The sequence below is a fragment of the Ambystoma mexicanum genome, chromosome 11 (genome assembly GCF_040938575.1).
Source record: "Ambystoma mexicanum isolate Mex_15411 chromosome 11, UKY_AmexF1_1, whole genome shotgun sequence".
Taxonomy (NCBI): domain Eukaryota; kingdom Metazoa; phylum Chordata; class Amphibia; order Caudata; family Ambystomatidae; genus Ambystoma; species Ambystoma mexicanum.
Window position 1 is genome coordinate 783,474,465 of NC_090934.1, and position 27,570 is coordinate 783,502,034.

The 27,570-nt window shown below is 44.7% G+C and overlaps 1 protein-coding gene across 1 annotated transcript in view; it reads left to right on the forward strand.

The window, feature by feature from the left end:
* Window positions 1–27,570, forward strand: part of TRIM66 (tripartite motif containing 66) — a 482,967-nt gene that overhangs the window by 352,788 nt on the left and 102,609 nt on the right. The window contains exons 9-11 of the mRNA XM_069623711.1: window positions 5,570–5,749; window positions 17,375–17,647; window positions 17,781–18,000. Of these exons, the coding sequence (XP_069479812.1) occupies window positions 5,570–5,749; window positions 17,375–17,647; window positions 17,781–18,000 (673 nt within the window). The remainder of the gene's footprint in view (window positions 1–5,569; window positions 5,750–17,374; window positions 17,648–17,780; window positions 18,001–27,570) is intronic.

The window sequence follows — 27,570 nt, forward strand, 5'->3', positions numbered from 1 at the left end:
AAAGCGGTGGGATGATCTCCGCCTAAGGGTCAGAAGCATCCTGTCTGCGAACCACAACATAGCCACAGCAGGTGGATCTGATTCGCCGATTAAATTAAAAGAGTGGGAAGAGACCTGCGCCAACCTGATTGGAGTGGAAACAATAGAGGGAGTCGGGACAATGGAGCATGGCGTGGCAACCACTTCAGATGGAGGTGAGTGTACACATGAAAGTATGCACTGTGAATCTTCAGATCCCCCCAATTGTGAGCCCAGAATCACCTCATGGATGCCCAAACATCCACAGATGTATACAACCCCGGCCATGTCAGTGTCAAACCCAAACACACACACACGCACACATCACCAGAGACAAGTGCCACACACAACCATGCATGGATGAGCCACTAAACAGACACATCACCTGCATCCTTACCAATGAAGTCCAAATGCCCACAACTGCATTATTGACGTATACTGCATTAAGTACATAGAACCGTAACCAATGCCATCCCCCTCTTTGTCCCCGACAGGCTCACATACAGACAGTGAGGATACTGGCACTGCAACTCAGGCACCCCCTGCGAGTAAAAAATCAAGGCCACAGGACACAGAGGACACCCCCACGACATCAAGGGGCAAAGGGAGAAGAGTCCCCATGCAGAGTGGCAAACATCGGTGGAGTGCCACTGCCAAGATGCAACTGTCCACACCAGCAACAACTGCCCCACCTCCTGAGGTGAACCCACCACCACAGATCCCAGCCACAGAGGGCCCGCCCTCAGCTGCAACTAGTTCCACAGGAGAGGCGGCAACCACAGCGCCACTCTCAGATGTGGAGGATACGACAGATTTCCACATGGAGATGCACACTCCAAACCCCCCTGGAACACCCGAGGCATCACCACAGCAGACACCTGGGTCCAGTGTCCCTGGCAAGGACAACATGGGAGGTTTCAGTAACCCACCGGTGGCTTCACCAGTTGTCCTGGTTGCATCGGAAGGCGCAGCAGCCACACCACCAGAACGCAACAGTGCCCTTGACCTGGCCAGCATCAGCCACAGCCAGCACCAAGAGGACATAACTGTGCTGGTTGGGCAGCATGTGGAGGAGGCTGCCCGTTTCAGGGCGGAGATTACAGAGATAGCCAGGCACTCCAGGGAGGCAATAGAGGCCTGTACCAACAGGCTGTGTGGGGAGATTGTGCAACTTAGGGAGGTCCTCACGCGGATAGCGGACGCAATGGACCGCCAGTTCCCACCACCACCACCAGGACAGTCAGCCACTTCCTCATCCGCCAGTTCGAGGCAGACAAGCCCCCTATGCCGCTCCACACGCACCACCAGGCGCACTTCTAGCCAGCCTCCTAATGCCGGTGGTGGCAATGGCGAATAGGGACTGCATGGTCAAGCTTCCACGTGCATAGCTGGACAACATTGTGCCAGACACATAAGGGACTGTTGTGGGGGGTGGGGGAAGGGTGTTTTTGGACTGTTGTGGGGGGTGGGGGGAAGGGTGTTCTTGGACTGTTGTGGGGGGTGGGGGGGAAGGGTGTTTTTGCACTGTTGTGCGGGGTGGGGGGAAGGGTGGTGGGATGTTTGGGGACATGCACTTTTACATCTTTACATTTCTTAATACACTGATGTTTGATCTATACACAGGCTTGGACTTCTTCATTGTGTATGTGTACTTTATTGGCGACAGGGTCCATTGTGCGCTTCCAAACAGACACCAGTGCATTACTACCCATATCCATTCCTACAAAAAGAAAACATGTAACTCAGAATATTTGGTTGATCAGATGCTGTCTCACAGCACGTCCCTCCTGGCCATCCCATCTTGCATGACCTGCATCCCCGTCAACTCCGTCCTCATCACCATCATCATCCTCATCAGGTGCTTTTATTTCTACATCAGGGGGCAGTGGCACATTCCGTCTGATACACATATTGTGCAGCATGACACATGCCATGGTGATCTTGGCCACCTTCTCATGGACATACAGGAGAGCGCCACTTGACCTGCTAATGCACCTAACTGTGTCTTCAAAAGGCCAAAAGTCTGCTCGATCACAACGCGGGTACGGGTATGTGCACGATTGTAGTCCTCTTCGTGCCTGTTCTGTGGGTTCTGTACAGGGGTAAGGAGCCACCTCTTCAGGGGATAGCCGGCATCACCTGTATGGGGGGTCGAATGGGGTCTGGTTACTGTTCACCTCAAGAGCGGCCTGTTCATATCACACAAATTGACTTTGCATTGTGGGCACATTGCATTATTGTGGTTGTGCTGCGCTGATTCTATATGACTATCTTGATTTGTGTAATTTGTGGTGTTGAATGTTGTGCAATGTGGATGGATGTTTAATGTTTCTAGACCTAGATTGTTCTCTACGTTGTGTAGCTTATACTTGCATGTCGGTTCATCTCAGGTACATTGCGGCCTTCCCAGATGGACATTGGCGTACATCTGTATGTGCATTTATCCTACGGACGACAAGCTACACCCAGTTGGAGTACGTATCTCTTCCCCCCCCAATCACACCCAGTTGGAGTATGTATCTCCCCCCCAAATCACACCCAGTTGGAGTATGTATCTTCCCCCCCAATCACACTGCCATGCGCTTGCCCTGGTACTCACCAAGAAGCCACAAAGGTTGTCCGGCTTGTCGATCCATGTAGCATGGGATGGTTGAGTTCCGCAGAACCATGGAATCATGGGTTGATCCGGGGAAACGGGCACAACAATGTGTGATTATCTTGTTGGCGTCACATACCATTTGGACATTGATGGAGTGGAATTGCTTCCTGTTTCGGTAGACTACTTCATTGTGATGTGGGACCACCCATTCCACATGGGTACAGTCGATGGCCCCAATGCAACTTGGGATGCCTGCCAGTGAATAGAAGCCAACTTTGGTGTTTGCAATCTCCTGGGCAGTCCGTGGCATGAATATGTGTTCAGGTGCATGCCTCAGGAGGGCATCAAGTACCTGGTTCAGTGTGCATGAGAATACTGGTTGTGAGCTGCCATGCATGTGCCCCACTGTATGCTGGTAGGTGCCTGCGGCCAGGAAGTGGAGCACAGTCACCGCCTTTAGTAGAGGTGAGATGGAAGTTCTGATGTCTATGAGGCTCACAATGTCATCATGTATCATGTCCACGATGCTGGTGATGGTATCCCGGTCCAGACGGTACAGGGTGTGTATCTGCTCAGGGGTTAGGTTAAATGGACTGGCTCTGATCCTGGGGATTGGTGGCTGCCACTGTGGTATGACTAGGTGCTGTGGTGGTGCTTGCTGTGCCTGTCTTGCCCTCCTCCTCCTCCTCCTGCGTCTCCTCTGTGCTGCCTGTTGTTGCTGCTGCACTGCAATCATGTCCTCCAGCCCATGTCATGCTGCTAGTATTGGGACCATCTTGGTGTGGGAAGGGTGTGGTGTGCTCCTTTTGTGCTGCCACAGTCTCCATTGCCTCCACCTGTGCTGATTGCGTCCACCTGTGGCAGGTGGGAACACTGCTCAGTTCTCTTAACGGGTGGTTTGCGATGCCGGTATTAGCGCCATGGCGGTATGAGATTTTAGGGGCTTTACCATGCCGCTATTGGCATGTCCGCTTGGCTTGTGATGGTGTGCTATTAGCGGCATGGCGTTATTTATGGGAAGGAGGGTCACGCGCACGCGGACTGGCCGCTATTAGTGGCACCGTACTTAGCAGTGCCGCTAATGACGGTGAGCCGGGTCGTAATTTGCATGGGGATTTAACGTTACCAGTATTCCATTACCGGTAACGTTAAATCCCTACCGCCTACCGTGTAATGAGGCCCAGAATCTCTGATCTCTAGTGACATCCTAGGAATTAGGGGCACCTGGGCTATGGTCGAAGGAGGTCATGGGAGGACAAGTGAGAGTGGGATGCCCATTAGTTGGACATCATTTGTGAAAAACATCCCTAAGTCTAGTTATTTGAAAATCTTCATAAAAGCCTTGCATTATCTATTGGACATCCAGTTATTAAAGCCATCTGTGGCATTAGTTACTGGTGTATTTGTTTTTTACTGTATTTCCCTGCACTTCTTTTCATTGCTTTTCAAGGTACTCACCTTTTCATTCAAGTTTGTTAATATGCATTTTTAGTGAATTGAGTTCCCCTGTAGATAATTTAGAATCCGATATCTTCCCTCTATCCAACCATCCCTTGCAATTTCCACAAGTACTCCGCTCCGCAACTACTGTGCCAAAGTATCCTTCGAGCAATTTTCTATAAACTATGAATACATGCTTTTCAGGTTCCTGCACCGTTCTGAGAGCCTGGACAGAACCCAGAGAGAATGTACCTTATAGATCAATGTTATGCAATGTATCGTTAAGGACCTTAGACTGACGGAGTGATCATTTTCGCTACCACTAGCAACCTGGCAGTATCTATCACTCCAAATCTGTTGATGCTGAAGTTTTGCCATCCATACTGGCAAAAGGAGGAAGAAGCTTTCTTTAGCCAACCCTTACAATTTCACCTAAATTCTCTATTGATGAAATAAAGGCAAGACAGCATTGCATCCTCACAATTGAAGACTCACTATGCTTCCATGTTTTTCATGCAGATAATACATTGTAATTAACTAATAAGGATATTCAAATCTTTGCATTCCTCCTGACATACAAGGAAGATCACGGTGACTCTCTTGCAGGTGTGGCAACAAAATGTACTGGTACATCTTAATTTTGTTAGTATATTCTATAGCAAAACGTATCATAGATATGATGCAATTTATTTATTTTAATTCTTATAACATGCCGCATGCCCGTAGGCCAATACCCTTGAGAAGCAGTCACTACAACCAGAATTTGCACTAGGAACCATTTCTGATTAGGATTCCTGTTTTTCTTGGAAAAAGTCAAAAGGGGGGTTTAGAATCAATCTTCATGTGATCACGTGGTCAAGAGGTCCGAATGTAATCAATTAAGTGATTTACATCTTGTCAAATGCCACATTGGCTTGCAGTGTTATTTACAGTGCAAAGATGCTATTTAAAGATTAAAAGTCTACAAGAAACTCATGCACTTTTGTTTTAAATGATATTATGCAGCTCCTACTCAACGTTGTCATCGCTAGTGTCGTTGGCAATTTCATAAATGATTCCATTTGTGGCGCCACAAGGGATGTTATGTGTGATGTCAAAAGCAATGCGTTGAAGCGTTAAGGTTATTTAGCTACCTTAACCAATTAGCACCCCACTTGTTTGGCCAGTTTATGAGTTCATGAATGAAACCTTTATGAATGAAACCTGATAAATGTATTGAACTTTAAAAAAATGGATGTAAGGATGAGTCGGTGGCTAAATTTCTAATTTGCTTTCTTATAATTCAGAGAGGTATACGAGGACCTTCCACATATTGTTTACCTTTGCAGTTATGTTTTACATTCTGTATAATAAGATGAACCCCACACATATGTGCTCATAAAAGCAAAGTGACACTGTTATAAATCGTATTTAACTACAACAGGGAATTGATGAAATGTACTATAGAGAGACTAATGTTGAGCCTGAATGAGACACAGTTCCTGGAATAATGACCTTGTTTTTGCTCAACAGGCCTTTGATGACCCGTCCACAATGACAATGAACGAAGGCCAAACTACTGACATGGTTCCTCAGGTCAACAACATCATTTCTTCTCTTACAATGTCCCAAACATTTGGTGAAGAAGAAGCAAGTGTCCTAGATCCCATGGACAGCCATGCTCCACTACTATCATCCAATCAAGTGACAAAGGTATTGGAGAAGAGAAAGGAAATAGCATGTACATTTCCATCCTATCTGATACGTTATCTAATTATTAATAACGATATGAAATCCCTTTTTTCAGCAACTTTATGATTATAGTATTCCAGTATTGCATATGTGTGCTCTCCAGTTGTGAGGAGAGACAATACATTGAACAAGGTTCTTTTCCCCAAGAACATGCGCCTTATTTCATCAAAATACACAATCCTTTTTCTCCCAACTTACACAAATGTCCCTGAAACACACTGTGATGGATTACAATCTGCAAAGGTGTAAAAGCTCTGGCTTTTTTTATTTTTATTCGAATAGAATGATGCAGGTAATTCTGTTTCTGAATGGGAGGTTTACTAATTAGACCCCCCTTTCATAAACAGTCCAAATCACAATTATACTGCACACATGTGCCTTTGCTAAGGCAGCCTACTACCATCTGCAGCACCCACCCTGCAGTGGCACAGGGCAGGTCAAAAGGGCACATAGCTATTCCCGATGGCTGGTAGAACACAATGTTTCTGTAGACACATGTTGTGTTTTAATTTCCTGCACCTCTCTTTCCAAAATCGAATAATTGTATACCTTATTAAGTCTGGTGGTACCTACATTTATGCATATCAATCATGCCTGGTTGTGGCATCATGACAACTAAGAGCATGCCATTATACAGCTGCATCAATTTGATATTACACTTCTGACAACCCTGTGAGCAGAGCCTAGCTGTGAAAAGACTGATGTGCCTTGGTCTCTGGTCTGACTGTCTCCACTGCTGCCATGGAGCAATGGTCAGGATGCCTCCTCTTCCAGCCCTATATCAGCCCTATATAGGAGATCTTTTAGGAACTAATGCCTCAGAGGCAGCACTGACATAAGGAATACACACTCACACCAATGTGCTGACCACTGGAGTCCCTTGAAGTCAGCAGGAATGAGAGGGGGCAGAGAAGCTAGAAATGAGAGGTGGGCTGAGAGAAGAGTTCCACCATCTTGATTTATGGTAGGGTTCTCTACCCCTTCCTAGTTCTTCATTTTCACCTGGCAAAGAACGTGGGTTGTGATATCAGAAGGCAAAGGTCACTTGTCACAACAGCATGGATTGGCCCCTTACAACAGGCTTCCTTTGAACCAATCCCCTGTGACATTTTTCCCATATAAGGAAGAGGCACCCCCTATTTCTTTGATCTATTTCTGGAAACTCAGAAGAACATAAATAATTCACTGGACCTCTGTTAGGCATACAGTGTGCCTCAAAGTCCTCAGCTTTTTAGGTGAAGACAGAAGGTACTGAGGCATGGGGGAGCTCTGTCCCTTTACCATTCTGCACAAGAACCAGGACCCTGTTCACTGGAAGTGAAGGGTGTAGGTGCCATCCAAGATCCCTAGAGTGAGGGTGCAGAACGGAAGGACTCACATTGTCGTGGAGCCCTTGGATTGGGGTTCCTTGTGAACCAGAAGGCCAGAAGCCTCAGAAATCCTGTTTCGTCACCTCAAGCTGGGTCATCTGTGCCTGTCATGCTGCAAGCCACCGCAGGACCACAGTGCTTCTTTTGGCACTCTATGCATTATCTAAACACTTAATACTTTTTAAGCCATCTAGATGCCGGCTCGACTCATTAAAGTAGTTCGACTTGTCTCGACCCAATCACTGACTTGGCCTGTTAGGAGCTACTGACTCAAGGGCTGATTTGTTGGAAGACATCAACCTTTCTGCCTCAAACACCAACTCAAGCCAACAGAGCCATCACCTTTCCGCTGACTATACCACAGCCCTGAACTGCTCGAAGCCATCGTCTTGTTGGTATTAGTAGATTTGCTGGAATACATTTGGCAGAACGGTACATTTGACTGAATTTGGCCTGTACCATTTGACTGAATGTATTCGAAAAAAAAATCGGCTAATACACACCAATCATGGGTAGTGGGGGGGTGTATTGGCCTTGAGGAGTTGCAGGGGTGTCCCTCGCTTCCTCGATATTGGAGGCAGGGGCTGAAGAAAAAAAAAAGAAAGAAAAAAAGGACCCTGCGGCGTCAGAGCCGACCCGCGTTAGAGGGACAGATCTGATGCTGCAGGGCTGAAGTGGCCAGGTGATGGGAATCAGGTAAGTGGGGAAGGGGGGTGGGGCGATTAGTTTGAGTCTGTTTCAGCCTCTGAGAACTGATCGCATGCGGACTGTATTTTTTTGGTCAGTTTGCTGCAATCAGTTCTCAGATGGCCAAACTTACCCAAACCTTCTTGTTGTCGCAAATGGGACTCATCGGGAGCCTGCAACTTTTAACTGAGTCATCACCCACCACCCTTTGGTTTGCATCGACTGAAGCATCTGGACACTGGCTCAACTATGGCAAAAACACTTAGATGCCCAGCTCAAGGCTGTTGAGCAACAAAGACAAGAATATAGGTACTGTGAAGAAGCCATGTCCCCCTGGTCCACTTTTTGGGATCAGTCTGACTGATTAGACCTTCTTCTACATCATTTTCTTCAAACACATATCCTTGAACTGTTATCTTGAAACCAAGCTATTGCCTGAACACCCCAGCTCATCTATCCAGAGTTCCATTTCACAAAAGTATGTATTCTCACTGTTTCTTTTACACAGGTGAGTTTTTCTAGTGTTTTATGATAGCTTGTTTGCATTTTATTGATTGATCAAATGTGCATATTTTTACAGAATCTTGAATGGACATTCTTTTAATTTTGAACCATTATACTAAATTTGTTTGCACTGCTACTGTTATCAGCTCACACCCTTCCTAAAGAGATAGCATGCCCTCAGCCCACGTTACCAAAAGATCGGAAGGAAGTTACCTATCAGACTGTGCTTGCTTCACGTGTATGATTGAGATCACTGCTAGTTTAATAGTTATGTGGAGATTCGTAGGTAGTTTAGCCACTACTCATCCCTGTACATCCCTGTACTCCTGTAAAGCAATAGTCATTTAATCTCACTAATCAGCTGGAATCCTGTTTCTTTGCTCTGAGACAGCATCAAGCTGGATCGACCACGCTCAATGCACTTCGAGCCACCACAAGACACACAGTGCTCCTTTTTGCGCTCACCCAGATGCCGGCTTGACCCATTGAAGTAGATTGTCTCATCTTGACCCAATTGTGGGCTCGACAGCGTAGGAACAACAGGCTTGAGTGCCAACTCAACTGTTGGAAACCATCAAACTCACTGTCTTCAATGAGGACCCAGCACATCCATCGTCTTGCTGTTGCCTTCACCTCAGTCTTTGTGAGCCATTGTCTCACCCGCTTCAATGCAGACTCGAGCCGTCGGGTCGCTGCACCTTTGAACCGACGCAATGCTGACCGCCAGTGGGATCAAAGGAACTTGAATATCTCGATGCCAGCTTGACTGTAGCAAAAGCATCTAGAAGACTAGCTTGATGCTGTGTACTGCTAAAGACAAGAATAAAGGTGCTGTGAAGAGGCTCTGTCAGCTTGTTCCACTATTTGGGGTCCTAGTGACTTTTAAGCCCTCTTCTCTACTTTTTTCCTCAAGATAATATTCCTCAACAGTGGCATTGTTGCCAATCTATTGCTTAGACACCCCTGCTCATCTACCCAGAGTTTCTTTTCCCAGGCGTCTGCATTCTCTGTGCTTCTCTTACATGGGTGGTTTTGTCTAGTGTGTTTTAATTAGTTGATTGCGTTTTATTGTTGATTAAAAGTCTATAAATCTATATTTGTATGAACCATTGTATAGACAATCTTTTATTTTGGAACAATTTTATTTACGTTGCTTGGGTTCCAACTGGTATCAGCTCACAGCCCTCCTGAAGGTATAACCCGCCCTTGGCCCACTTTCCTAAAAGAGATGTAGGAGTTATACTTTTTGGGCATGTACCTGATTCACCTTTATGTGTGGGATCACTCCTGCTTAAGTAGTAGTGTGGGGGTGAGTAGGAAGTTTTGCCACTTCTCATCCCCGTTCTCCTGCAGGACAGTAGTTCTTTAATCACACATACATTACCTCTACAGGGTAAGGAGTCCAACAAGACAAACTTGTCAAACAGAAGCTGCTTTTATTCCTCTTCATTTACTAACTGAAACTACGGTAACCCTCGCTAGTTTTATTTTGTAATGGGGAGGGAAAAGCAGAGCATCCCTGGGATGGGTATCCAGCTCTGTGCTTTCAGTGCATTGATAGGTGATACTGATAAGCATGGATCTTGTGGTAGCTGATAGCAATACAAGATTCAGTATGAAACAATCTAAAAGAGGTCAAGGGAAAACTTACTTCATGTGCAAAAAATAATAAGAATGTATCACTAGCTATGTTCTTTGAAGATAAATGAATACAATATTTTTGTTTTAATTATTAATACTTGTGCTTAGTCAACATATGATTTTTCCCAAATACACTACAATCTGGAGTGGGAAACACAACGACTAACCAGCCCATTAAATTCAAGAATGAATGTTTCAGAATAAGAGTTTGCCATAGCCACTGAAGTCAATAGGTTGAGGAGAAAGATCTTGAAAATAGCTAAGAGTCTTCTGAGGCTGCTCAGGTAGCAATGAGGCATGGCCGGGTTTGTTTAACTAAACAAAGTTACCTTCGCACTAAACCATTGTTTTGCTCTGTTTATGAGAACTTTAGCTGTCTGCCAGCGCTCTTGGAGATACATGTTAGAGAGGGCTTTTGGTGCCAGTCAGAAGCACTGGGATGTAGAACGAGTACATCATTTTGAAAATTCCTTTAAAACAGCCACATTTTGTTGGCGGTATTGCTTTGCCTAATTTGGAGAGATATGTGTAAGTGCTACGTTTAATAGAATGTTGTGTTTCACTGCTGCGTGTTACACTGATGCATTTTTCACTTTTGTGCTGCAGTACGTTGTGACTGTACATTTTTTTGTTTTTGTTTTGTAAAGCCTGCGCTGTATCGCAAGACAAAAAACATTTGTATTCACAAAGCCAGGTCTATTGGCTTTGCCAATGCTTTTTCGTGCAGTGGTTGAATCTAAAAGAGTGCGGGATGCCAGCTTCATATGGAATTTGTTAAGTTCTATATAGGATGAGTAGGTTGAGATGAGGCAGCACGTCCTCAGCTTGCCTCAGCATTGTTTCCTACGTTCAAACTGAGATGCTGGAATTATTTTTCTCCGTTCTTTAGTCAAATCCCCCATTTCACAGTGAAGATAGATGTCCTGCATTCTGCAATTCATATTTATTTTTTATTTGTAATATTATGTGAATTGATAGAATCCTCTTATTCTCATGTACGATCATTGCCTCCGCCCAGCAAATGACTCTGGGGGAGCACAATAGTGACAGGTTTCTGTATTATGCCAATACCAATGTGACAATATATGGGCTACAAATGCCAGTGGGCCTTCACTGAAAATCTTTAGGGGAAGGCCTGGGGGGTGTAGGTGGTGGATTGGAAGAAGAAAAGGGCTAAGTGGAAGGGAAATGGGGAGGTATGAGGCTCTCCCCTGTGCAAAAACAGGAAGGAAGGCATTGTTGCAATGTAAACCCCTGGGAGCATGGTAGCTCCCAGGACGTTGTCATGGGTCACATGGCAGTAGCCACGTGACCAACATAATAAAAGTAACGGGCCGCTTCCGGCTCGTCAGTCTGACCACCAACTGGCTCCAGCGCCGTTCCTTGGAGCACCATGCTGGTGCTGCGCTGCATGCGCTGGGCCCAAGGACGGGGCCCAGCACAAGGACGGTGCCCCTGCCGGGCAACGCCGTCCGGACGGTGCCCCTGCCGGGCAACGCCGTCCCAGTGGGTCCACCCTGCCCTGTGAGGCCTGCGAGGGTGGCGACCCCGGCCTGGGTGCCCTCAGAGCCGGGGCCGCTGTGCGCCGGGTGTCCCCGGCCACGTGTGGAGCTCTGGTGATCCGGAGCGGGTGGGATGAACTCCCACCCCTGAGTCTCTGGCATGAGCGCTGCGCCTGTGTGTACAGTCGGGTGCCCCCCCCCGACATGAGTATGCGAGCTGCCCGGTGACCCGGAGTAGCCCCAGCAACAGGCATTAACAACATTAAGGGCAAAGAAATTGAACCCACAATATTAAGTGCAGCTACATTTCGAGGATCGATAGAGTGACATGGAATCTGCCTTCAGCTGCCAACTTTTTCTGAATTACAATTCGAATCGTCTTGTTCAGACATTCCTTCTTCGGATTGGAAAAAAGATGATATGGTGGAACCAATCTTCACGGAGGGAAGAAAAGCTCTATTTTGTAATCCATGGGTCTGATGCTGTCTCTTTCCTTTGCAGAAAAAAAGAACCCAAGAGTTTTTGAACCCTTGCCTGGAATTAGGAGAGCCAAGACACAGCCCTTAAATTATTTCTCACCTTTATTGTGCCAGGGCATTATAGGCATCAGAGTGAATGTACGGACAAGAGCCGGAAATTGTATGATGTGCTTGAAAAGATTTATTGATCTATGTCAGACTCTGGTTTAATGTTTAACATTTATAGAATGTGGGTTAACCATTAAACTTGTGTGTTTATTAGTGAAGCTAACACTCATAAGAAGGTTCAATATTATAATAATATTCAACGCTAAATTAATACTAGGTTAGCGCATTGTCTCCCAAACACTGTGTATATCTTTAGGATAACGGTACAAAACCCACCGTGGAAAGAACAGAAAAGATGCAACAGAATGTAGCACTCTGATAATGAAAACAGGGGTGATAGGCAAATTATTATTATTAACCACAATAAGGATATGTCTTTGGATGAAAAAGGGTGCAAAAGTGTCATAACCAGTCACTAGTGCCCAAATGGACCAAGGGGGCAGTTATTGGTCAATAAAACATAGTTTTGGTTCATAGGCAGTTCAACAGCAATGAACCTTAGCTTCGAGCAATGGTGCGAGCGGATCAAGCCCGGTTCGGGTGCAGTGGATCATGGGTGTCCAAGCGGCAAGCGGACGTTGAGTGGGTTCAAATGCGGTACCTCTGCGCAGCTCGAAGGCGGCTTTCAGCACTGCAGGTCGGGCACAGAATCTCTTCGAGGTTGGGCCGAGTCGAGTCTGGTTGTAACCACTGAGAAGGGTCGATGACTGATGCTCCAACGCTTTGAGTCAGCAGGCGGCGGTTATCAAAATGATGATCCTGTTACTCCAATGTGCGTTTCGGCAAAGCAGCAGCTCAAAGGCGATTCAGGTCAAATCATGGTGTAGCCCCTAGTCAGAGTCGGCAGGTTACTCTCCAGCAGTTTGAGTCGGTCCCAGCATTGAGCGATTGATTTGAGCCCAGCAGGTGACGGGCTCAGCAAGTACACGATTCCGCATCAAACAGCACAATGTGCAAGCAATTGTTCAAATGTTCAGAGAGGTGCCAGACATTAGCACCAGTGTTGTCCCTCAGCGTCAATGGAATCGAGTTTGGTTTTGATGGCAGTCCAACCAGTTTGGAGGTGGTGGGACAGGGAGCCTAAGCAGATCTCTGCCCCAAGTACCTGGCTGGCACATTTTCTAGAAAGGAATGCCCTAGACCTACCAGAGCCAATTATGTCCACTGCCTTAACATCCCCAAATTCAAACTGGCCAAAGCGGGCGGATCCAGCTTCCCAGTGCTTGCAGCCAAGATGTGGAATACCTTGCCCCCTGACATATGGTCAGTACTTTCATTCCCATCCTTCCATACCAAGGTAAAATCATGGCTCTCCTCCCAGTCCAACTAATGACACACCCGTCTGCCCTGCGTGACAGTGTCCGCCTGCCCTCCTCTGTTTTCATCAAAGAAACTTAACTGCCGATACCTCTTTAACCATTATTGTACAACCTATCCGATTAATTTATTGTCTGCTCCTCAGGCAACCACTGTTGTATATCTGTCTTAGTAACGTATTGTCTGTTTTTCTTGTAACCACTCCTGTATATCCTGTCTTAGCTCTCATTGCCTTTCTTTTTCCTTTGTAACCACTGCTGTACATCATGTCCTTGTAACCCATTGTCAGATTTTCTTGTAACCACTGTTGTATATCGAAGTTTAAGTGCCCAGATAACTCTGGGTTCGGCACTATATAAGCAAATAAACTAAGCTAAACCAACTAATCTGGTCATCCAGATGCTGTGAGTCTTAATTCAGGGGCTCAAGGACAGTGAGAGTCCTTTCAGAGTCTGTTCTCCCAGCCTTTGGAGATTCAGGTGCAGAATGACAGGTCCTGGTCCCTAGCAAGTGTCACCCCCAATGTCCCCTGGGAGTGGGTAAGGGGCAGAGCTCTCGTCTGACTTGGACAACTCCTTCTTTACCTGAGTGGTTGAGGGCTTTGGAAAGTTAAACTCTCCCAAAAGAGGTCCAATGTCCCTGGTCGTGAAAGAAGTGGACTTTGCCCTTCTGACAGCACACCCAAAGTGGTTTGCTCCAGAGGATGTGGAGGGTACAGGATGGAAAGGGAGAGGCAGAGAGAAACAAAATGGTGGAAGTCTTCCTACACTGTAAAGAGCACTCCTGACTACTCTAACCCTTTAGAAATGTGGCACCCTGGTGTGAGGCTGCTCCCTTTGCTTCCTTTCAAAGGGTGTGCTCCTTTGATGCCTGGTCCCAGGGCAGCGGCCTGGTGGGAGGCTGTCTGGGGAAGGTGTAACCTACTCTGACAAATAGATCAAAGAAGAAGCATGGCCATTCAAGTTCCTGTCCTGTTATTTAGAAGGCTCAGCCTGTATGGCCCGAATACACATCAACTTCCATAGCTTGAGCCGGCTCAAAGGAGCTGACACAAGTGTGATATCAAATTGAATGTGGCTTCAATTAGCATATGTGGTGCCACACACCATGCCTTAACCAAGGCATTGCTTTATTTTAGGGTTTACCCTGCCACCATCATTGGTTATTTACGATCACCATAGTTTTAGTACAGGGTTGCATATCTTAAATGCAGGCCATGGGCTGCAGAGACTTGGCTGTCACTGCAGCTGTCAAGTGGTTACCTGTTACCTCTGAACCTGCTTTGTGCCACTGGTAGAGCACTGCAGATCAGGATATTGATGTGAAAGGGCAAAAGTACTCTCTATGCTTTTGGCACAGTGCTTATGAAGGGGGAATCTGGTCACGAGATTACCTTTTCAGAGATGGAATTACACGCATCATTGTTTTATTTAATACAAAGCAAAAAAGCAATGGCAATTAGTCACAGGAACACAGAGCAAGGATGCCAATCACATTATTGGAAGAACAACAAAGCATTGATAAATGGCATATTTTGATTTTGTGAATGGTAATGTTTAGACTGTGAAGTTAAACTTAACTGCTTTTAAATAATTAAAAAATATCCAAATTGTGTTTTTTCTGAAACCTTCATGGTCTAAGGGACTTGACAAAAAGTTCAATGTGTATTAATATTTGTTAAACAATAACCTACCAATAAACATGTGCTGATAAGACTGATTGAGCCCCACTTCCCCATTCAAACAGGCTGGTGTGGGAGCATATGGTATATGGTAAGGGTTATGGGTGAAAGGATCGAATACAAAGGATCGAAATGCAAAACATTCGAGTCAAAAGGACCAGAAAACTTTTTTGGGGGGGTCCCCCAAACACCTGTTTTTAGGCCCCAAACCATTAATTGTACCTATACCAAACCCCCCCAAAAAAATACATTAATAAAAGGCATTCAGTCTTTTTTTTCGGTCCTTTTGACTCGAATGTATTGCATTCGATCCTTTTCTTTTCGAATTAATGACTGGACACTTATGGTAAGCATAAAGGAAAGGCGTGGATAGAATAATTGAGAATGTACTCAATTTCTCTTTTTAGACAATTACATGAACATAATTTTGCATTTAGCCTTGGGAAGCCTTTTCCACAAAAATTTGTTTCAGAATACCCAGATAGGGTAAAATCAGAATGAGAGAAGATCTTGCCAACTATAAGCATTCTTTGTGATCTTCAAAGTAGAGGGAGTCACTTTCTTCAGTTCAAGAGGTCTCGCGTTCAACGTGTGTCTCGCTCATAGTGTCTCAGTCTTTATTTGTGTGCATTCCTATCTGCCTTTCTCTCTCGCACCCAATCTCTCGCGCTCTCTACTCTTTTTTTCTCCATCTCTCTCTCTCTCCCGCTCTGCACTCCCCCTTCATCTATTCCTGTCGTCCAGTAATGGTTTTACCTTCTCCTTCATTCATTGTGTTGTAGTAGCAGACAACATTTGTCAAACACATCACTTTCGAGAAGAAAACAGTATCAGGACACTTTAACACATAAGAGTTTGATAACATAGATATAAAGACCAGGAAGATAACACATAAATCAAAAAATCAAAATAAGCTAGCTGACCACCGAAATGTCCTAGTAAAACCTCAGTTAGCTTAGTATTGAAGTGCACCGCCCACTTAAAAAAAAAAAGCCTGGGCCTTGGGAACATGGGATGCTTAAACTTCTCAGGAAGGTGCATGAAACACGGTGTATGAACTGGCTTCAAACCTGCTCATCCGAACAGTTTGCTGGACAGCCTTTACTCAGAGCAGCATGCCACGCCGAGGTTTAAGTGCGAAATACAAACACGTTCATGGGCCAGTTCATTGGCCATTCCAGAAAGTCGCTGGACTGCACCCAGTGCAGCTCTATGCAGATTTGAACCTGTGAAAGCTCACTGGACAAGTACATTCCAATGGCACGAGACAGACTCACAGGCACACATTTACGTGAAAGTAAACTACCATTTGAATGAAGCCAGTGGTTGAAGTGTATAAAAAGAAGTAGTGGAACTATGTTACCTAACGGCCTGCAGCACTCCCCACAAACCCCATCACTACAACAACTCGCACGCACAATACAAACCCCAAAACACATGCACCTGCTGTTTAAGGAGACTTTTCAGTGCAGTACACTGGAAGTGCAAGTTTCAACTTCTCCCTACACTTTTATTTTAAAACAGAATTACAAGTGCAGTTACTGAAGGCTGGTTAAGACTGGCTCCTTTGAAGGTAACGCTGCAGAAATCCATGGTGTCTCTGTGCAGGAGGGTCTTGGCAAGCCGCAGAGGCAGTGTTGTCCACTACCTGAATGTTTACCGCAAGCCGGGCGGGCTGCGCCATCACATCTCAGTCTCCACAGATGGAGCACTAACACCTACACTGGGGTCAGGTGTAGCACATTCACATTAAATCACACACACACACACCACAGAACGTCTAATAGCAGCAAAAGAATAACATTCAAGATGCAATATCAATGAGCATTCAGATTTATTTCTTTTTGAAAATGCAACGTATTGAACTGTTGTGACGGCTATAGGGCTATTTACCAACTGTGGAGATTAGTGACCCTAGAGGTCACACCCGTTTCCTTCAGGAACTCATTCTTGAAATATTGTTTTTTTTTACAAAACTGTGCAGTAAAACGTTTGAAGGATTGTTTCTATGCTGCTTTAAGAGGAGATGCAGAAGACGAAAGTGTAATGAGATGGGTCCTGGGGAAGGCCAGGCAGGGCACCCAGTGCGGACAGGCCACCGCATATGGTCCCCCATGGTCCGGTGTATCAGGGAGCCCTTTGGTGAATGAAAGTTACTGTGCAATGGTTACTCCGGGCCACTAGTGGTACGGCGGTTTCATAATGAAACACCGTGTCGCTCCCCTGTTCTCGTGAAAGTGCTGCAGCGGTTCCGTTTCTTTCCCTTAAAGCTGATTAACATATTGTTTGTTTTTCAGCGTGCAGCTTCGGCGAGCATCGTGGGCTTCTCCAGCCCCCTCGACGTGGAATCGTCGCCAGCAAGGCTCTCTCGCTCGGTGGATCCGGAAATGCAAGCGGCTGCCTGCCAAACTGTCGCCCAGTCCCACGGCGCCCCCTGCTCCGCGGATCTCCGGGCAGAAACGGCGCCCAGCTGCGGCGCTGCTGTAATCAGCGCCACGGACGGCCTGCGCGCGGGGCCCTCGGATAGCCTGGCAACAGGTGATGCCCTCAGGGCCGATGCCAAGTGCAAGGTAATGCGCGGTGCACCTCGGGGGGGGGGGGGTTCACGGTCCCCGCACACGACGCCTACTGGCGTGTATGCGCCGTGCTTCCGCTCTCGCAAGTTGATAACTGCTGCATGTCGCCGTTTTTTTCTATTTTTAGGTCGAGACAGAGGATTACAGCTGTGCGGATGAGGCTCTGGCAAACGAGTCTGTCGCCGAGACCCTAAAGGCTATGAATGAGCTGGTTTTGCCCATGCAGAGCATGCTGGACGAGCCGATAAATCTGTCCATCAGAAGGTGCCTGCAGCCGGATAGCCCTCCCACCACCAAGGCCTCTCACACGCAGGCTCCAGCTATCAAGGAACCGAAGGACGAGTCAGGTAGAACTCGCAGGATTGATGCTGTGTCTTGTGCATGCGCGTGTTTGTTTATGTCTGCATGTCTTCCTGTATGTTGTCGAGTGTCAGAACAGGCCAATTCGGGTGTGTGTACCTCTGTAGTTATTGGTACTCTTCTTTGAGCAGTATGACGAGGTACTGAATATAAGCATACAGGTTCAGTGTGTGGGTTTCACGTGTCAGCTTACTCATATAGATCACGTTATTTTGATGGTTGCCTTACACAACTAAACACGTTGTGTTACACTTAACAAAATAAGCACCTGATAGGTATACACGTGAATGTGAACATTCTCAAATGGTATTGTCCTTCTCAATGTCTCATCGCACGCTACTGAACCTTTCCTCTTGAGGTGGACCCCAGTGCTTGAGGCTGCAGTGGGACCTCCTGTTGCCTGGCCTGCTCTGTCCTAAAGGGCCTCCTGCGGTCTTGCTGCTTCCTGGGGTCAGTGGTTTAGCGTGCACGCTCGGCTTCTTGAGCTTCTGGGAGATGCTTCTACCCACTAGAGATAACTTTGCTGTCTGCATATTGTGGGAAGGGGACTTATCACAGTAAGCAGAATCGTATGTCTGATATTACGACAATGACACTGACCAATTTCCTTTACTCAAATCTGTGGTGTACTGATGGGAGAACTCTGCGCAGCTTGGATGCTACTTCTTTGGTATGATAACTATATAGGGAGAAAAAAAACAGAATCTTAATTTTATCATTGAACTACGAATCCCAAACACTGACATCAAGTGATTGAACACTGACTGGCAGCCCATACATATATGATTGTCCTGCAGTACAGGTCAGCAACATGTGGCTTTCCAGATGTATCAGACTATGGCTTTCACAATCTCTCACCATTGACCCGGCTGGCTGAGGTTGACAAAAGTTGCACTCCAAAACATCGGGAGTGCCACAGAATGTCAACCATTGTCCTACGGTGTGCTGTTAGCACACTCAGGGATTTCCACTGTGGGTCCATCGCCATGATTTGACTCTTGCGTTACCCTCACTGCTCTACACTGTGAAGCCATATTCTGCCTCTCATGTAAGCAGAGTATGTACTACTCCTTAACTATGTTCTTGGGTCCCTTCATGGAGACCATACGAAATTGATGTGTAATGAGGCACACTGAGGCGCACTAGCCCAATCAGGCTTAACATTGTTTAAATGCACAGACAAACTGGGATTCTATTGGAAAAAGTTAGCAGAGCCCCTACATGTCCAGAAAACATGGCTGCTGAGCGGCCATGTCTGATGGGCAATTGAAGCTTATTTTTCTCTATCTTGGACTCTAAATATAGGTGTCAGTCAGAGCATGGCATGTAAGGTGGAGGGATTGAGTTTGTTATCTTATCATGATACACAACAATACTGTGGTTAGTCTATTCTGAAATGTTAGGTATGTTTACAGCAGCATCTATCAAAATGAAATACATGATTTCCAATTATGAGTGCATTGACAGATGAACTAGCATTGCAGAGTACTCCGTAACTTAAGAGCTTGGTATTAAAACTTAGGATCAACATGTTTTGCTTTGAAACCTAGACTGATTTTGATCATTTGTTCTATCACAGTTTCACAACCTAAACCCTGATGAGTATAGTTGGCATTGAAACAGAGAGAGTAGCTTTCAGCTTCGCTCCACCATTTCTAATAGGTCCTTAGATGAGGATTTAATTAATTACATAACAATAGTTAGGCCATGAAAAATATAGGCATTATCAGTACTAGCCAGGAGAAAGTAAGGAAGCATCACTCTTTCAGAAGACATAATCCATTTCGTCTCTCATCAGTCCAGGGGCGGGTCCTACTCGCTGCGCCTCCAGCTTGAACCTCTAAATCTAGGCACCAAGGGATCTGGTGCACTGTTTTACCCACGCCATGTAAATACAGTTATAACAAGTCAGAGTACTGTTCTTACTACAATGCTGTATTGTGAACTCAAGCTAAACAAAAGATTCCTTCTAATGTATTTAATGCCAGAGTATGATAGTTGTTCCACCAAGAATTGAGGCCTGGTTTTTCACTTCTTCGTCCTGCTAGAAGAATGTTGGTTGCCCTGACAAAATCATTCTATTTATCTGAACATTGATTGTCAATAAATAAAATAAAATCAGAATTACAGTTTTTGTTATGTCTAAATTGGCCTATCACTAGGATATAGACAGGAGTGAGAGGGCTGCAGGTAGTGATACAGTACATACTATCACTACTAAAGCAACTGCTGCTGCTACTAATAATATCAATAGACACCCTGTAATAAAAGGTGTTACTATGACCCACCTGGATTTACCGCTTTCCAAGGGATGCAAGAAGAAATTGACTAATTGGGATTTAAACCGTCTCCAGTGAACTTTCTAACCAAACTTTAATGTGATTTTGCTTTCTGTTTTTGTAGCAAATAAATAGAAAAAAGAATTACGAAACACTTTTTTCCAAGACTGCTAAATGAGTAGTAACAGCTATACGCCACACAGCTCCTTCCTTCTTGCATATTTAAAGGTGCTCTTGTGCAACGCCAAGACCCAAACTAACTCCCATAGGATTAGCATGCAAGAGCTCAGTGCCCTTCCTGGAAAGCAGAGATTTGCAGTGTACTAGGCATTTTCTCTGGGGTTTTATACCTCTCTTTTTACCTAGTGATGCCAAACTAGTAAAAGCTCACGGAAGAGCTATTTCCCAAGGACGTTACATATTGGTGGGACCGTGAGCGAGCCAGTGGCAACCTTGATTTGCTTTAACTGTGGCAATCCATCTAAGGACCATTAAACAATCTCGTAGAACAAGCTTACTCCCACCCCAGCCTTGGCTGTCTGCACGCACTCATTTGACCAGCTATAAAAAAACAGCCACCTCCCTAGATCAGACCTTTTGCCTTTTTTCCATATCAATTGCCTCATTTCATCTGTTATTGAGCCCTCACAGTTCATCCTTTTGCCACACTCATTCTTTCGTCCATTGGTTTTTCATTTCGTTTCCTTTTTCTCTTTCATGTTTTTGTACAATCCTTTCCCTAGGCTACACCTATTATATTTTTGTATTATCCACCTTATCATTCCTTTTACCCATACACTGAAAGGGCACATTTGCACTGCATTCCTTTCCATTGCTCAATGTTCACCCCTTTTCTCCTCACAGCCTTAGGTCACTCTCCCCATTTTACATGTGGTGTAGCATTTTCTCTGTCCCTTTTCCCATGAAGTGGAACTGGAACTGGCTACATTTTTGCACAAAACATCTTTCCCCATTCAGCTAGCTCTCTCTCCCCCACCCTTTTTATGATATCCACATTCCTGAGCTCTTAATACTCACACGAGCAGCAGGTGATAAGGAGGGGGGGTTTCAGGGGGGCAATAGGCTGTTATCTGATTGCCACCTCCACAGCCCCACCTCCACACTTATGGTACCATTCATGTCCAGTTTTGATTTTGGCCTTTCCCTTCACTGCAGCTCAACACTCAGGTATGGCATTTCTGTTCTCAATGATATCTCAGTTTATTTTTAATGGGTGTATGCAGTGCATGAGTGTATGCGAATGGCCTCACTGTGCAGATGGGCGGCGCCTCTATGTTGGCCCATAGAGACTTTTATCCGGATGTAGTACCAATGCTGCCCTAGATTTTTGTAGTCATTTACCAAAGAATACTTCGGCGAAATGATTTTATCTTCAGAGTGCTTACATAGAAACATTTAGGGGATGATGGCCTTTGGTGAGTTTTGTCAACAGACAGTGTAAAAAGGAACAAAGACACAGATTATTTCAAGGCTTCCCAAATACTATGTGAGACAACAAATCCTGGGCTTGGTAGAGCATATATTTTTAGTATATATCAAACTCAGTACATGAAGATTCTAGTAGCTGGTTGGATGGTTTTCGTTTTGTGTTTTTAGCTGCTAGGCAACGCTTTACAGAACAACAAGGTTTTTAGTTCTTTCTAGAATTTCAAGTGGTCATGTTGCAGTCTCGGCTCCTGTGGTAGTCCTTTCCATATATCTGGCCCTTCTACTGCCAACCTCCTACCTCCAAATCTCTGAAGTTTGGAGCATCCGGGCACCAGAATGTTCTCAGAGCTCACCCTCGGAGCTCTTCTCAGCTTGTATTAATTTATGTAGTTCAAGAGAATTTTGGGACCTGCCTTCCAATTTACTCTCCAGCTGATGTGTAGGAATGTAAACTCAATTCTTTTCTACATGCGCATGTCACTCTATGTTGCTGGATGCTCCTTTTATATGGTCATATTTCTTCAGTATAGCGATTAGGCGAGCTGCCATGTTCTTTTTTTTGTAAATTTATAGGAATGACCTGCAATCTGTCGATGTCTTTTTTGGGAGGCCAAAGAGTAGACTAGTGCTGTAGTTTAATTTGTACAAAATCTGAATCAGTGTCTGAATCAGTTCAATTTTGTGTAGCATATTTAGCGTGGAATGGCAACTATTTACTCTTGCATATATATGTTTGTTGAATGAGGGACCTTGCTCGAAAGTTACACTCATGTTTTTTCACAATTGATGAAGGTGTTAGAACTGGGCTAAGGTCTCTCACCCAGATCAAGGAGGTCATTGTTTCAATTACTTCAGGTTTCACCAAGTTAGGGCACATAGGCGTCCAGCAAATGCTCCGTAAGTGCTAACAGTTGTCAGTGGGACTTTGTAATTGTTGCTGGTGTTAAGTATTCCAATCGGGCGTCACACACTGGACCAGGACATTTGGTTTTAGTCTGGGATGTGGAACTCAATAGCTTTTTCTTTAATCTCAACAAATTCAAACTGAGCCGGTACCCAGCCCTTCTCATACCCCCTTTGACAAATACCCCGGGTCACAATGGACCATGAACCAGGCCGGTTGGTGAAAATACAATATTTATTTATTCATAAAGTTCACAAAAATTTTAATATTGGGTAGCAATCACAATGGGGCGATAATGACAATGGCAATGAAAGCAATGCATTTGGTTAACCTTCTAGTAGAACATATCCACAGCACAAATTAATAGGAACACTTTTTGAATTGCGATAGATAGCACCCAAGTTAAGGTTTCCCCCTGCAATGTTCCCTCAACCAACAAATTGAAGCATCAGGTAGTCAGGCATAAGAGGCAGCAAACAGAATCAAAATCCAACCTTCCCTCTCAAAATAAGAGTCAAAAACAGTTCACAAAACAGATTGAAATTGAAAACTCAGTGCAACCGAATTTGCACATGGAAAAGTTGCATTTTTTCTAGTTTGCAGTTTTAAATGCCAAAACTTTTTTTTTCTCCAGAAACGGGTGCAAAACACGGAATCGAAAAGCGAAGGCCATGGAGGTTCGTTTTTAGGAAAATAGAGCAGTTAAAAGAAAAAATCGGTTATAAAAATGAAAGGCAAATTTTACTTAAACTAAATTATTTAGACTATATTGTTAAAGAGAGCCACAGTACGTTCAAAGATTGATTCGCAACGTCAACCTTTTCCCGCTGGTTTCTGATCTATGTGGGAATTTATTTAAATGACTCCAAATGTTACTAATGAGTTACAAGATAAAGTGAAGGAAAGAATGGTGCTAACACTAGGAAACTAGAACAGGGTGCACAGAAAATTAGAACAGTCTATACAAGTTGTCAGGGTATGGGTAGGACTGCTTAGAGAGTGGAACAAAGAGAAAAGTCAGGATGGGGTAGACTATGTGTTATGGGACGTGGGATACTCACAGTCTGCTCTTAAATTTGGGATTAGGAACAGTCAACTGGGTTCTGGACTCCAGGGCTCAGGTCACCAGGTAGCAGCAGACTCTCCTAGCAGAACAACAGCTGGGCCTGTCTGGTCACCAGATAAAAGGACAGCTGGATGGTAGGGTTGCAGCGGGCATGCAGTTAGTGGGCAAAACGCCAGTCTGGTTCAGGATGCTTCCCAAAAGAACACCACAACTTTTCCCTTTGGATATTGTTTTTTTTTAATGGGATCTCTGGATTGAGGCCTTGCTGGGATGGTCAGCAATGCTTTGGCCTTGCTGGGATAGGAATCAGCTATGCTTTGGCTTTGCAGTGGGATCTTGAATCAGCTATGCTGTGGCTTTGCAGTGGGATCTGGAATCAGGCAAGATGGATGTAGAAGATCAGGAACACCGGTGCAGGGAATTCAGGAAAGAGTCTGTCTAGAGTCCTGTCAGGGACCCCTTTTTATAGAGCATAGTGACATCCTAGAATTATACATAGGGCAGGCTTAGTTAAGCACGCCTCCAAACCACTGGATTGGTCAGGGGTGATAGTTACTGACTTCCTATCAGCTAAATGGGTTTCAAGAGCATGATGTCAGATTTACGATGTGAGTTTTACAATGTCCAGAACCTCCCCCATTTACTTTAGCTAAAATCCAGTTTTGCCATAAATGGCACATTTGTACAGTTGGGGCCTTTAAAAAAAAATACATAAGCAGGTTACATATTGTATGCAGAGCATGCCAGTCCAACTCCCCAGTTTGAGACATTGTTTTGCCCTTCTAATGATTTTTGGTCATTTTTAGCGTGAAATATTCAGCCTAAAATTATATAACTTTACACGTGTGTGTGGATTATCATCAGGCATGTCAGTATTGAATTTTACATTGGCATCATGTACACTTTCCTCAGAATACCCAATTCTCTGCCATTTCTGTTCCCAAGTTGGTAGTGAAGGCTACAATGTCTTAAATTAAAACCCACAAAATTACATACATTCCTACAAAGTGTGTTTGCAAAGATAAAAGTTTCTTAATAAAATAGCTGTTTAAACCAAATGGTCAGCATTGTCCTCCAAATATGGTCATGCCTTTCCAGCCTACACCCTTTAGCCCTAGGTTGTCATGGAGTTTTTCTTTGAAGCTTCTTGTAGAAGTCACGGGGAGGTGTGATTTTCTTTTTCACATACTCGTGTCCCATAATTTCTATGGCAAGGGGCCTCAGCCCAGACGAAAGTCTGATGAGTATGTGAACTTTCTTTGTCTTAGTCAGTCAAAGTTTTGGGGGAAGCCTTAGCTTTGCCAACAGAAAAAAACCTGTTCTGGAGCTTGCAAAATCCAGCCAATGCAGTTTAATTCCTTTATTTTCTTTTATTTTGTCCTGAATCAAAAACAAACCTGTTGAATAAAACATCCCATATATGTTTACCAGCAACAAACCCCTTCACATTGCTAGATAAGTGCAAGACCTTGTCCAACATACACTTTTAAACAAGTATTTTTCTTTCTTGCCAACAGTACATTTTAAACATGTGGTGACTGCTGGCATTGTCCTTGCAAATTCGATTTTTCTCTTCCCTCTGACTTCCCACATTGTTTTGGAGCCAGAGTTAGTTTCTTGTATGCAGCACTTTGTTTAAATATAGATGCACTGAAATTGACACAAGACGCATTGATTCTTGACATTTTGTAGCCAAAAAGTAAAGCGTTTCTCGAGTGGCTTAAGGAAAGCTTTTTTGATTGCTTGAGATCTGAACGACAGCTTGTCTTTCAGGGATACCGCTCTTGTCTGCTGGAGCACAATGTGAATGTGGATAAGCATGGCTGGGTCTCATTAATAAAAGTATTGTGATGAGGAACAGAGGAAAAAGCGCATCAGAGCGGCATTATTTTTAAATGTAAATATTTCCCCTTTTCAAATAGGAACTTTGGGCTTGCAGCAAAGCAGCGCTACTTTTCCACCCCCCTTCTTTTGAACATGTAAGAACATACTGGCAGGCTTTCTCAGTATGCCCCCTTGTTCCAACCTGCCCAATATGTGCTTGGCAAGATGGTGCAGCCATCTTTTTGTAGTTGAAAAACGCAGTTGTGCCGTGAGGCAATGGCACTCACAGGAGTCAGCGTAGCCATTTTGCTGCTTCTGCTGAAGTGCAGCTTTGTTATGGAAGGGAGTACAGCTGAGTGGGTAAATATATCCCACACTGGATATTGCTGGATACATGACAGATCGGAGATTGGATTTTCTACAAACCACTATTTTTGGGTTGGTGCGGTGTGGTGCTCGGCCAGTTGAACTGCTGGTGGACACTAAAAGCTCAAACGTCAGCACTCATGTCGGGCAAGTGCTCTATTAGTACAAGCAGTCGGCAGTCAGGGGTGCAGAGTGGGGCTTTTGGTGTTCGTACACTTTGCTGTGTCAAAGATAAGGTAAGGCAGCTCACTTTAAACTGCTTTGCTAATAACTAATTACAGGGATGGAGCTAATAAAAAAATAGTGGTTATAACTTACACAACAAAAGCACTAGGGATGCTACAATCAGGATCAAAACCCAGCCTGTCTCAAGTGGGAGGTTCTATTCTGTGTTTAATAATTAGATGCAGCCTACTTCCAAAAGTATGATGAAGTAGCTAGTCCAGCCGAATGGAAAAATCACAGCATATTTTCAATCAGCGAAATCTGTGAAAGGAAATGCAGACGCTGTGACAAGTCTACAAAACAGCACTCACAATTCTATATTTGACAACAATTAATTGGTCAATCAGATTTATTCCCTGCAAACGGAAATAGCCACAAATGTGATGCATGAAAGGCCCAGAAATACATCATCTCGAGAATCTCCCATTTCTGCCCAATTAGAACATGTAGAGCACTGATCTCAGGGAAACCAGTATATTGGTGACAGGCTAAGCACCTCATCTCTACTGTTTGTGGAAAATGATGATGTTGAGGAGCCGGCTGCTGCTAGCAATTGTTCTATTGAACTATAAGCGGCCATTTCCACACTTCAGTTTGCAACTAAAATCCTTTTGAAGTTGTGTGACAAAATTAATGAAGACTTATGTGTGCATGGTGAGATTTTACAGCTAATAGATCTGTGGACCCAAACCATGTCCATTTCTGGCTCACATTAATCCATCGAGAATTTGTCAAGTTACCTGAAAACTTAATTTCTTTGCCAAATGAAGAGGGCAGGAATGGAAATGGGGAGGAAGTCAATATTGTTGCTATTGGAGGGAGTTCTGACTCCTCTGAAATATATCTCACCAGGAAACAGAGGCAAAAGATAAAACAACAAAATATCCATAAAGCCAAAAAAGGCCAAATTGGGCTAAACCTGAAACCCCACTAATGGTGAGGCCGAGGGTGTTGCTTTAGCGGATATTTCCTTAATAAGAACTACAAAACTAACAGGATAAAGAAGAGAGATGCTAAAAAGATGGGCACACTGACGAGTTGGGTTTTGAACGAGCAAGAGGATGCTAGCAATGTCCGCAAGGATAAAGAGACTGAGTCAGATACCGGGTCCGAATTTGACTCCAGTTGTGTGGTCTCTGTGGAAAGGTGTTCGGCACCGGATCAATGTACCATGGAGCAGGTTGTGGGGAAGACGCTCTCTAAACATGTAGCTGTCATAGATACGAATGCTGGCCACCCTGCTGTATTGATTGACCCCAAAACCTTCATTGTGACTAGCCTCTATTCCAATAGAGCCCAATCAATTAACCACTCTCTGTCTTTTTGATCTTGTTGCAGTTGATTTCGCGGTTTTAAAAACACATGATTTTGAATTCATACAGATTATTGAAGACTCCTTGATGAATACAACGTGAATTCATTATATCTCTGTGGCAATAGCAGA